Source organism: Meriones unguiculatus, chromosome 1 (assembly GCF_030254825.1).
Source record: "Meriones unguiculatus strain TT.TT164.6M chromosome 1, Bangor_MerUng_6.1, whole genome shotgun sequence".
Taxonomy (NCBI): Eukaryota; Metazoa; Chordata; class Mammalia; order Rodentia; family Muridae; genus Meriones; species Meriones unguiculatus.
In genome coordinates this window covers 73,103,354-73,115,488 of record NC_083349.1, presented here as the reverse complement: position 1 = coordinate 73,115,488, position 12,135 = coordinate 73,103,354, and the positions used below count along the sequence as shown (strand labels likewise).

General features: G+C 54.1%; 1 protein-coding gene across 2 annotated transcripts in view; it reads left to right on the top strand.

Moving 5' to 3' along the window:
• The first annotated feature begins 487 nt into the window (after positions 1-487).
• The window catches only part of Shtn1 (shootin 1), a 76,100-nt gene continuing 64,452 nt past the window's right edge, over positions 488-12,135 (top strand). The window contains exons 1-2 of one of the 2 annotated variants that reach the window (XR_009594381.1): positions 488-1,097; positions 10,801-10,853. Coding sequence is in view for 1 of the 2 variants with exons in the window: in XM_021643411.2 (XP_021499086.1) it covers positions 1,040-1,097; positions 10,801-10,853 (111 nt within the window). In the remaining variant the exon portion in view is untranslated. The remainder of the gene's footprint in view (positions 1,098-10,800; positions 10,854-12,135) is intronic. The other variant, XM_021643411.2, reaches the window with a different exon arrangement.

The following is a 12,135-nucleotide window of genomic DNA, read 5'->3' as shown; positions in this document are numbered from 1 at the left end:
CCCGGGCTCCGAGCTCCGCGCCTGCGAGCCTGGGCGCGCGAGCTGGGCGTGGGTCGCTGGGGCCGCCGCCCAGCCCTCGGGGGCGAAGCAGGGCGTGTCTCCAGGGTGAGCAGAGTGCCACTGGCACCCCAGGGGTGGCAGGCGCCCGCCTTCCGCGGCCCCGCCCCTCTCGGGCTCCGTGCCCAGGTCCGCCCTCCCTGGAGCAGCCGGGGAGGAGGTGCGCGGGATGACCTCAGAGCGTGCTGCGCGGGGGGTGGGAGGGCGGGAAAGAGGGGAAGGGGAAAAGGAAGGAAAAGAAAGGGGGAGGGGAACAGGAGGAGGATCAGGAGAAGGATCAGGAGGAGGGGAGGAGGGGAAGAAGGAAAGAATGGGGAGGGGGAGGAGGAAGAGGAGGAGGAAGAAGAGAAGGGAAATTGGGAGGAGGAGAGGGAGGAGGGTGATGAGGAGGAGGAGGAAGAACAGGAGGTGGGGTGGAGGATCAGGATGAGAAGGATGAGGAGGATGAGGGGATTCAGGATGAGGAGGTGGGGAGGAGGACCAGGAGGAGGGGGAGGACCAGGAAGGGAGGGAGGATCAGGGTGAGGATTAGGAGGAGGGGGAGGAACAGTAGATAGGGAGGAGGATCAAGAGGCGTGGAGGAGCGGGAGTAGTGGGAGGAGGGAGAGGATCAGGAGGTGGGGTGGAGAATTAGGATGAGAAGAATCAGGAGGAGAGGGAGGATCAGGGGAGGAGGGGGAGGAGAGCAGGTAGGGAGGAGCAGCAGGCACGGGAGAAGGAGAGGAGGAGAAGCAGCAGGTGGGGCAGGAGCAGTAGGTGGAGAGGAGGATCAGAAGGATCAGAAGGGGAGGAGGAGCAGCAGGTGGGGGAGGAGCAATAGGTGGAGAGGAGGAGAGGGAGGAGCGGGAGGAGGGGAGGAGCGGGAGCGATCCCGACTTCCGGGTAGGGCCGCGCACGCCGCGCCACGGGCAGCCCGCGCCCGTTCCCCTCCCCCGGCCCCGGCGTCTCCCTCCGCCTTTGATCCGCAGCCCCACCCGCCACCATGAACAGCTCGGACGAGGAGAAGCAGCTGCAGCTCCTCACCAGCCTGAAGGAGCAAGGTAGGTGTGCCCGCGGGCAGGTGCGGGGGCCGGGGGCGCGGGGACAGTGGGGACGCGGGGACAGTGGGGCGCCCCGCCCCCCGCGGCCGTGCACGGCTGCAGCGTCTCCCCGCGGGATGGGCGGGCGGAGGCACGCTCCCCGGGCGTGGACAGGGTCACGGCACGCAGGCCAGTCCACGCGGGACACGCGGGCAGGCCTGGGCCGCGGCGTGGCAGCTCCGCCGGCCTGGCTCCTCGCCGAGCCCCACCCTTGCGCACTCGCGCGTCGGTCTGGTTCCTTCGCGTCCGCAGCTGGGATTTGCAGGGCCGCGGCCTCAGCACTTCCCATTTTTAGCACATGATTAGTCGGTGGGGACAAGACCCCCTGCTGTGGGGCCGTGGGGGCCAGGCCGCGCGCAGGCCTTTCTCCACCGCTTGGGAGCTGAGGGCTGTCACCAGCACACTGGTGAACAAAGCCTGATCCTGGAGCCAGCTAACCTGCCACACTTGAAAATCACAGTTGCTTGCCCTGCTGCAGGGTGTGTGGAAAGAGGAACCGCGCAGGTGGAGTGTGGAAAGAGGAACCGCGCAGGTGGAGTGTGGAAAGAGGAACCGCGCAGGTGTGCTCCGGCCGAGACCCGCTGCCCCTGGAAGGCCCTCGGCTTCCCCAGGAAACTTTCACTTCTCTGGGTCAGCTCACCGGCACTGTGACATCTGTCTTCACTCCCTAGGGTCTTGGAGCTAAGCCAGGGAGCGAAAGGGGTGCTGCCGGGGGCCTGAGCTCCTCAAGCCCCAGCGTCCACACTGCGGCCACCAGGCTGTGTGGCCTCAGCGGCCATGCTCCCGGCCACTGCAGAGTCCCCACTCCCGGCATGACACTGCACTGTGTGGCCTCAGCGTCCCCACTCCCGGCCTCAGTGTCCACACTCCTGGCCTCAGTGTCCACACTCCCGGCCACTGCAGAGTCCACACTCCCGGCCTCAGCGTCCCCACTCCTGGCCTCAGCATCCACACTCCTGGCCACTGTGTGGCCTGAGCTGCCCGGCCTCTGGGGGGCGGGGGGAGGCACTTACTGTCTAGAACTCCCGGGTGGGGGGTGCTGATGGCTCTCCCTGCCCCCTGTCAATTAGCCCGGAGTCTACCCGCCCTGCACCTGCGGCTCGGAAGATGGTCAGGAGCCTCCTCGTAACTTGAGAACTGGGTTCACTAGTGTCTGTTTTTACGAACACTTCAGCACAAAGACTTCTGGCTCCTTGTTCTGGACTTGGGAGACTTTCGATTAATTCAGGTCTCTTGCGGCTGGGCCGTTTGCAGCTGCTTGTAGAACGGAATGAAGCGCTTTATTTCCCTTCTGTTTGTAATTCTCAGGGGACACTAGCAATGCTGACACCCAGAAACCCCTTCTCTGGCCCTTCGCTCGCCTGTTGGAGCTAAGTGGCTAGCTCGTCCTTGTGTTGGCCTGGAAACCGCCCTCTGGCCCTGGTGCCTGCAGGCTTCGTTCCTGGTGAAGGGCGCACCAGAAGCTGCAGAAGTTGGGCTGTGTCTCTGAGAGCATGCTCTCTTTCTCTTTACTCGGTGAACTGGTCACATGGGTCTTGGTTGTTCAGCACATGGTGAGCGTCTCAGCCGATAGAGCAGGGTATGTCTGGCTTATTTCTGAGGCTCTGACTTTTTCCTGGGGACCGCCCTGAAGGCAGGGGCTGGGCTGCAAACGTGGCAGTGGTATTTGGGCACAGCGACAGTGCGGCAGGCTTCCCGGTGGATGGTGGCGGCACCGGGCTGACTGTGACTCCACCGTGAACCGAGCAGGCCTCACCCGCTGCTGCTTCTTGGTTCACTGCTGAGTGAGCACGTGTTGTTTCTCTGACAACTGCCAGGTCCTTATCCCATTCGAGGCCCGAGTTCTGTAGTGGGCAGGTGTGATGGTGTGGGCCCCGGCGCGGAGCTTTGCTGTGGACGGCCGCTCACTGGCTGGGAGACGGTGGATGATTATCCCTCCCAGACAGGCCCTGAGGGCCGCTGCACCCGATGGCAGGCTGTACCAAGTGTGACATTCCGTGCCGCCCCTGTCAGAGCTGGGCCTGTTTGCACGCCCTGGCACGCCCTGGTCACATGGACCGGTCGCTGGGCAGCTTGACGTTTGGGCCTTCGCCTCCTTCAAAGTGCCCACTGTTGGGGCTGTTGGGGAAGTTTGAGTCTTCACCTATTTGTAGGCCATTTTGGTCTTCCCTGGTCTAGAACTTGAACCCGCTTCCCAGGAGGGGGGCCTGGGCATGTGTGTGTGTGTTCGCGCGCGCGCTCGCATGCATGCTGACACCGGCCTTGTCTAGGGGAGCCTCGCATGGTAAGCATGAGCTGTGCATGACAGAAGTTGTGAAATGCGGTGATGGGGTCTGTCACAATATGAGCCATCTCTCATTTCTGTGTAAGTCACACCCACTTCTGAATCCCTCTGCAGTGTGCTCCCGAGCCCTGAGTCTGTAATTAGGTGTCTTGTGTCTTTCCAGAAAGTTAGATTATGTCCCTCAGAACAATCAGCCAGTGTGTGAGCTTTCCTGTGTTGAGCAGATGCTGAGGTAATGAGTAATTCTCCTTTTGTCTCCCCCTCGGGCTTTATTTATTGGGGTGATTGACATGGTTAATGCGTGGAGAAATGGCAACTCAGGACACTACTTCCGATGCACATTTCCTCGCTGTCAAAATGGACGTTTCCCTTACAAAACCTCATGCAATTTTCTCTCTGGAGAATGCTTTTGGAAAGTGCCAGACGTTCCTGGGCATCTGCTGAAGGTGCACAGCTTTCTGTGTGATTCCCTCCACGCGCACACACCGAATTTGCGGCCAGGCGCTGGGCCGCAGAGGTGTGAGGAAAGCCTGGCTCCTGGAGTGCTAGGTGTGCACGTGGGGTCCGGCCAGCTCGCCAGCTCCTGGCTTCTGGTGTTGGGGTCAGGGATCGGCCTGAGCAGCTTCCTCCCGAAACAAACAAACAAAACAACAAAACACAGCAACAAACAACCATGGCCTCCTGCCGTTGTCCACAGGGGATGCCCCTCGTGCCCGCACACATGCTGCTCCCTACTCCACGGCCATGACCACCGGATCCCATTGTGCTCTGCACAGACACTGGCACTGAAGTCATGTGTGCGTGGTCTCGTGTGTGTGTGGTGAGGCACAGGTGTTTCAGTGTTCTCTCCTGGGATCGACTTAGTGGATGTGCCCTGACTCTGAGCTCACAAGTTCCATGTTTGATTTTTGTGTCATGTATATACCGCTGCCACTCAGGGAAGCAGGAAGACCTGGGGTGAGCTCTAAGGCCTGGACTGGGAGGCAGGGACAGGTGTGAGTCCTCGTGGATGGGTGTGAACGTGGTGGATGGTGTGAGTCCTTGTGGGTGGGTGTGAGTCTGGTTGGTGGTGTGAGCCTGTGGATGGTGTGAGCCTTTGTAGGCAGGGAGAGACCCCGCCTCAGAAAACAACTGTGAGGCACAGCTGTTTCTCCATCAGTTTCCCAGGCATCCCCACACAGGGTTCACAGTGATTTAAATATCAAGTAATGTAAAAGCCGCTTCACTCTCAGATCATGGAGGGGGTGGTCCTCAGCAGCGTGAGCAGGAGGGGATCATGTGCAAACTGTCCTCCCCTTCATGACTGTAGTCCTCCCCTCCATGACTCCAGTCCTCCCCTCCATGACTCCAGTCCTCCCTTCCATGACTCCAGTCCTCCCCTCCATGACTCCAGTCCTCCCCTCCATGACTCCAGTCCTCCCCTCCATGAACCAAGTCCTCCCCTCCATGACTCCAGTCCTCTCCTCCATGACTCCAGTTCTCTCCTCCATGACTCCAGTCCTCTCCTCCATGACTCCAGCCCTCCCCTCCATGACTCCAGCCCTCCCCTCCATGACTCCAGCCCTCCCCTCCATGACTGCAGTCCTCCCCTTCCCCTTATGATTTCTCCGGGCTCCCAAGCCTGTCGGGTCAAGAATGTGTGTTGGAGCATTGGCACCGGTGGTGGAGAGTGTTTTCTAGACATGCTTGGTGCTGGTTTAAGGCATCACTTCCTCTGTGTCTCTGTGTAAAGGTGTGACCGAGACCCGGGTCCTGAGGGTCCTGCTGGGCATTTGGTGGTGAGCTGTAGGAAAGCACACTCATCTTCCTCCTCAGGGCTCCACTTAGCCTGTGGCAGATAAGCACTGACTGCCCTGTGGCCTGTCTAGTGGGGGGCTGTGTTACACAGTGAGGCACTCTGGGACTCAGCGCCCAGGTTCTGCCTTCAGTCCTTCCGCGGATGGACCTCCCTTTGCATCCAGGCCTTCCTTTCTAAAATGGAGATCGTAATATTTGGTTCCATTACTTTACAAAGTTTATTTGTGTGCCCCTTGCGTTCCTCTGTGGGCGTGGACACTTCCCTTGGTGCTCTGATGGCACAAAGTAGTGCAGAGTCAGTTGATTTGGGGAAAATCTGCAAGCAGAGAGACGCGTGCAAGTAACTTGTGATGTTGTGCACAGGGAGTCGAGCAGTGAGACAGGCTTAGATTTCTCATCTTGGCTCTTCGGGCTCTTTGGAAAACTCGTATAGACTTCACATCTTAAGCACCCCGATGTGAAAATATGACGTGCTGTGCTCTAAAATCTGGAGCTGTGCAAACAGCTTTGGAGCCTTTCCCAGCCCGGGCCTCGGTGCCCAGGACGTGCAGCTTCTGCTGCGGGAGCCGCTCTGGTTGCACGTTGAGACACAAGAGCTGGTTTTGCCTAGACTGCAGGGACAGCCTCCCAGAGGAGTGGCAGCTGAGCCGTGTTCCCAGGGGAGCTAGGGCAGAGGTCATCCCTTCCTAGATGCAGGGAAGGGCCGAGTCACAGGGAGAAAGGTAGGGCTTAAGGAAGTGAGGAAAAATTCTTTGGAGATTTTTAAGTAAAAAGATGAAACTTCAAGAGAGAAAGAGAAAGATGAAGAATGACCTGGGAGCTGAAGGGCACTAGAGGCCGGACACAGGAGGCTGCTGATGGGGGAGAAGGGAGGTGAGCAGGGAGAATTGCTCAGAGGGCAGCCAGCAGAGAAGCGGAGAACGGCAGGGGCCTGTGGAGGCCGATGCTGTGTTGGTGAGGCTCCGTGTGTAATGCGGTACCCATTAGCTACCTGTGAGAGGCGACGAACTCGCAAATTTACCCTGTAACAACTGATTAGGATTCAAGCACTGGTGGGGCCAAGGCGGCCATGTCGGGCTTCGCAGCTACCGAAAGGCTGTGGAACACGCAGGTCCAGGGATGATGCTGGACCGGGAGGTCAAGCGGGCCGCTCCCCAGGGGTTCGCTGGGTCTGCACACAGGGGCAGCTCTGAGGGCTGGTGGCGGTCTCCAGGTGTGTGGACGGCCCCTCGGTAGGAGCTGCGCTGGCGTGCTCCTGACTCACACTCCTGTCTGAGTGTGGCTGCCGGCCCCTGCTGGGCTGGCTGCGCGGTCTGGAAGGCACGGCCTCCTCCAGCTCCGGGGAGGAAATGGACACCGCGTGATTCTCAGAACACGCGCCCTGTCCGGCCCTCCTTTCTCCGGGCCTCCCTTCCGTCCGCTTCCCACTGTCAGCGCTGTGGCGCACACCGACGGCCCGTTAAAGAACTCACTTCTTTCGAATCACCCGGCTCCACCCGGGCTTGGTCAGTCCACCTGGGGCGGGAGGGCGCCCATGCCAGGCCCGTGCTTGCCCTGCCCCGCTGGCTCGTGTGCTCAGGGTTGAAAAGGGGGGAAAGGCCGCTTTTCACGCGTGCGTCCACACTCTGCCAGCGGAAGTTACGACAGCGTTTGCATTACTGCGTTAGCTTGCTCCCTCACACTCCCTCACACTCCCTCACGCTCCCTCACGCTCCCTCACGCTCCCTCACGCTCACACAGGGGAGGATGCCAGTCTCCTCCCTTCAGGGATTTTTCCCAGCCAGTTTTTGGGGTGGGGGAACTGGGGAGTAAAAGTAAGCTTGACACCTAGGACATTCTTGTGGTATACACTCAGGACCTGTCAAGCTTTGCAGTCACCCCGGAGGGCACTGGAGCACACTAGCCTGTGTTAATTCACTCACTCCGCTGTGCCTCACCGTGTCGGTGACTGGCTTGCCGAAGGACCCCCGGCCATTATATGCTCACTGGATTTCTGTTCTGTCTGACACAGTGGCATCCTAGAAGCTGGAAAGCTGAGGTGTGCGTGTGTGCCTTCCCACAGGAAGGGACTCGCCACCTTTGTTTGAGGCATTGCTTCAAAGGATCACTCTGCCACATTAGTTGTGCACTTATTTTAAGTGTGTCAAGGTGCTAGCCAGTTCTGAAGCAATGAAAGAAAGCTTTCTGTGATATTCCCTAACATCCATTGCAAAAGGAGCTGATGCTGGGGAGAGATGGCTTGGAGGCTAAGAGCTCTTGCTGCTGTCACAGAGAACCTGAGAGTAGTTTCCATCTCCCACAGCAGGGGGCTCACAACCACCCTAACTCTGGCTCTAGCTGACCCAGTGCCCCCTTGTGGCATTTGCAGGAAGCTGCACTCATTTGCACAGACACACAGGCACATCACTTTAAACAGTGAAGTACCTAAGCAGTAGGAGCCACCTCGTTGATGATGATGGGGGCAGACATTCGTGTGTGTGCATGTGGGCATGCACGAATGCTGCTCCGGGAATGAGCTGTTTTTTAACTTCCAAGAAATGAACATTTTCTTCCCATCTGTGCCTCATCCCCATTTTCCCCAACTGTGACCAGGGTCACTAAGCTCTTTCTGTATTTACCCTTACTTAGGTACCTGCTTTTTATCTTTTGTTAGTGTCATGTAGTCATAAAAAAAAAAAAAAAGCATGTTTTCTGTGGTTTCTATTAAAATGTGATAGGTAAAAGTTCTTAATTAACGCTTTTAATAAAGAGCCAGCAATCAGGAGTTTACTGTTTTGTCTGAGTCATTGGCGGTATAATGGAAGCATAGTGTGACTATCTAGAAAGGCTTCCTAAGACATTATTTCATGTTGTAAGAAGAAAAAAAATCATTTCTTAATATCAATACAAGATGGTAGCTTTATTGCGTTACTGTTTATTTAGTGTCTGTAAAGCAGGTCACTAATAATGCAGTGTTAAAGCAGTGTGCACATACATGGCGCATGTGTGAAGAGCCCCTGAGGAGTGGTCCTCTCCTTCATGTGGGCACTGTGCTAGGACACAGCTCATCAGGCCTGGTGGCAAGTGCTTTTAGCCGATGGGCCATCTCCCTGGCCCCACTGTCGATTTTTCAATTCCATCTGTAGATACTTTAGAACTTTTTAAGTAAAAACAACTATGCGTGAGTTCGATGTGTGTGTGGACATGGGCACATATGGCAGTGAGTGGCACGGTGGAGCAGCCCTGGCTGTCACTTCCCACCGTCCACCTTGTTTGAGACAGGGCTTCTTTTTGTCGCTTACCACTGCACAGACCGCACTTTCTGTTGCTCAGGCTGCCAGGCATTCTCCTGCCTCCACCTCCCAGCTCTGCAGAGGGACGCTGGGGTTACAGGTGTGTGCTGGTGCTGTGCACGTCTCTGTGTGTCCTTGGAGGCCACTTAACTCCTCACACTTGTGCGGCAAGCAGAGCCATCCACCTCATCCTGTGGCTACACTAAGTCAAAACCTCTCAATAAAACGTTTTTATCTGTGTGTGTTTAAAGCAGAATTAGAATAATGGTCCCTGGGGTGGGGCCGAGGTCCACGAGCCATTAGCAACAGTGCATAGTTAGGGCTCTCTCTCTTAGTTTTCGTTTCTTTTAAAGGGGACACTGTCGAGATCTGAGGGCAATTTAGCTCAGACCCACTTGTTGGGATGTGAGTGAGTGCTGCTGAGGAGCCCAGGTTGAGAGGACCTCATTCTGTGCTTTGTCAAGTTTTCCCGCTGGAGAAGTTGTTCGCTGAAGGGCTCTATCTTACGTATGTGTTCAGAGCTGTTCCGTGAGTGGTCTAATGCCTGGAGACACATGTGGGTACGTGGCTTCCGTGGTTTGTTCCTTAGTGCTCATTTGCACTTTTAGCACTGCTGTCCCAGCAGGTGTCTTAGGCCCTGGCGTCCCTGCTAGAGGGGAAGAAGCTGTCCCTTGCCCTGTTATTTGTTCCTTTCTGGGGCATCTCTGCCCTTTCGGTAGACAAACGGTTCTAGAGTTGATGACCAGGTTGTCTGGGATGCTCTGTTTTAGGTGGGAGGGGAGGTTGAGGCAGGGTTGTGGTAGGCCAGGGTGGACCCTCCTGCCTCAGTCTTCCTAACACTGGAATTACAGGCATGTGTCACCATGCCTGGGATACCATGAAGTTGTTGGCCTCGGGTTTTATTTCTGTCTTCAGATTATTAATAGAAATAGGAAACCCTTTTAAAAGAAAGAAAACTGAGCTGCATTTAAAAAATAAATCTCTATTAAAATGTTTAGTGTCTGTCCCATTTGCCTTTCTGAATGGGGATTGAGTATCTTACCCAGGGTCCTCCTTCTTGCTTACCTTCTTTAGGTGTACAGATTTTAGTATGATTATCCGATATTATACGTCTCATATCCACTTATAAGTGAGTATATACCACTTATAAGTGTGTCTTTTCACTTCTGGGATACCTCACTCAGGATGATATTTTCTAGTTCCTACCATTTGCCTGCAAATTTCAGGAGTCTACCACAGAGGGCCTCTGAAAGACTACCCAGCAGGGTAGCAAAGCAGATGATAAGGCTCATAGCCAAACTTTGGGCAGAGTGCAGAGAATCCCATGAAAGAAGGGGGCAATAGAAAGACCTGGAGGGGACAGGAGCTCCACAAGGAGAAAAAAAAATCTGGGCACAGGGGTCTTTTCTTGAGACTGATTCTCCAACCAAGGACTGTGCATGAAGATAACCTAGAACCCCTGCACAGATGTAGCCCATGGCAGCTCATATCCAAGTGGTTTCCCTAGGAAGGGGAATAGGAACTGTCTCTGACATGAACTCAGTGCCTGGCTCTTTAATCACCTCCCCCTGAGTGGAAAGCAGCCTTACCAGGCCATAGAAGAAGACAATGCAGCCAGTCTTGATGAGACCTGATAGACTAGGGTCAGATGGAAGGGGAAGACGACCTCCCCTATCAGTGGATTGGGGAAGGGGCATGGGAGGAGAAGAGGGAAGGTGGGATTGGGAGGAGATGAGGAAGAGGTCTTTATTGGGGATACAAAGTGAACAAACTTTAAAAAATTACCGAAAAACCCCAAACACTGTTTTAAATATCTAAAAAAGTGTTTACAGTGGTGCACGTGCAGCTGTGCTAACCCAGCTCTCAGGGAGTCCTGCCCAGTGGCTGGGGAACTTGGCCTCAGAGGCTCTGCCTCAGGGTCATGCATTGTCACTGTTTCACACCTCGAGGTCTCAGCTCAAGGAGGCTGATGGAGGCTGACAGATTTACATTTCCACTTCAGTGAAGTGGAGGTTGTGGGGTCCTGGCGTGGCTGTTCATGTCACGGGGAATGGAGTCCGGGAGGGGCTGAGCCTGGGAGCTCCACAGGAAGAGCCGAGCATTGCAGAGGACTGCAGGGCTGACTGTGCCCGTGGGTCTTCCTCATGACCCGGTGTGGTGGCCTCACATCTGAACTTGAAAGCAAAAGCCCTTTGACAGCCTCTTCACTGCGCCAAACTTAGGGAACAGTTACTGGGGCCAGCTGAGGATGCAAGCTTTCCTGCAGTGACATTTTGAAAGTTTTAATGTTGCCTTTTTTTTTTTCTTTTAGCAATAGGAGAATATGAAGACCTCCGAGCGGAGAACCAGAAAACAAAGGAGAAGGTTTGTGCCATGCCCCTCCCTTTTCTTACAAGGGTGAAGGCCACCAATGCAGTTCAGTGTGAATGAGCCCCCCCACTTCTCTTGCATGTGTGGTTCAAGCTAATACCAGCTCCAGGCTCCAGACGGTAACGAATGGGAGCTGCAGTGGGAGCAGGCCCCGGAGATTGAGCAGGCGGCTAGATGTGTAGCAAGGTGCCAGGCCAAGCCGTGCAGGCCCGCAAGAATTGGACTTGTGTCTCGGTTCTCAGATTTGGGGTGCTGGTGATGAACTCAGAGTGAGACATTTGCTTCTAGGACACAGACTTGTTTGATCCTGGAGGGAACTAGGTATTGTTAGCTAAGCCATCTCCATACACCACTTCAAGTTTTGCGTCTACTATATGTGTGAATAATAAACCAAAGTTGAAAAAGTGCCAGTGTGAGCTTAGGGAAGTAAGATGAATATTTTCATGGGGTCTGAAAGTTTTGTTTTGAACTATTAAATAAATTAATTCTATTTTTTTTTTTTTTGTATACTGTCCTTTTTGTCTCTAAAAATGTTTACTTAAGATTTGTGAGTGTTTGCTGTGTATGAGAGCTCCATGACTATAATCCAGGCATTTGAGAAGCTACGGCAGGGGGATTGCCATGAGTTGGAGGCTAGTCTGGGCTACAGACTGAGCTTTTGTATCAGAAAGCAAACAGGTTTGTGAATTTCTGTGTGCCAGTGCACACAGTATGCACTTTCTTCCTTCTGTCAATTTAGGGGAAATAGAAACTAAGAGGACTAAATGGAAAACTAAAAAGAGAACACAAGAACAAGGACTATGGATTTGTTTTTAAATATAAATGAGAGTTATATATAAATTTATTTTTTTTTTTACTTAAAATCATTAAATAAACTGATTTTATCAAATAAGATAGGCAAAATATTTTAAAACTGAATCCCTGGTAGATAATGGATGAAGCAGTCCACACTAGTTTTTAAATAAGATTATGATTGTTCTCCTTGTGATGCCTCAACTTTCAAATTTCAGAGCAAGGGTTATAACTACAACTTGTCAGCTGAATAGTTATAAAATCTGTAGCTTATTCAGCTTAATTTATTTGGCTCCTAGGAATCATATTAGACCTTTTCAACCTTTAATTTACCAGCTGCCGAGGTCTAGTTTGGCTGGTGGTGGTACTGGGAAGTGCTTTAGCTCCGATGCGGTGATATTTGATTTTTAGATCATTATTTTAAACCTAGTTGTTAAGGCTCCCTTCCCTTTCACACTGTCTTGGTTACATGTATGGGTGTACT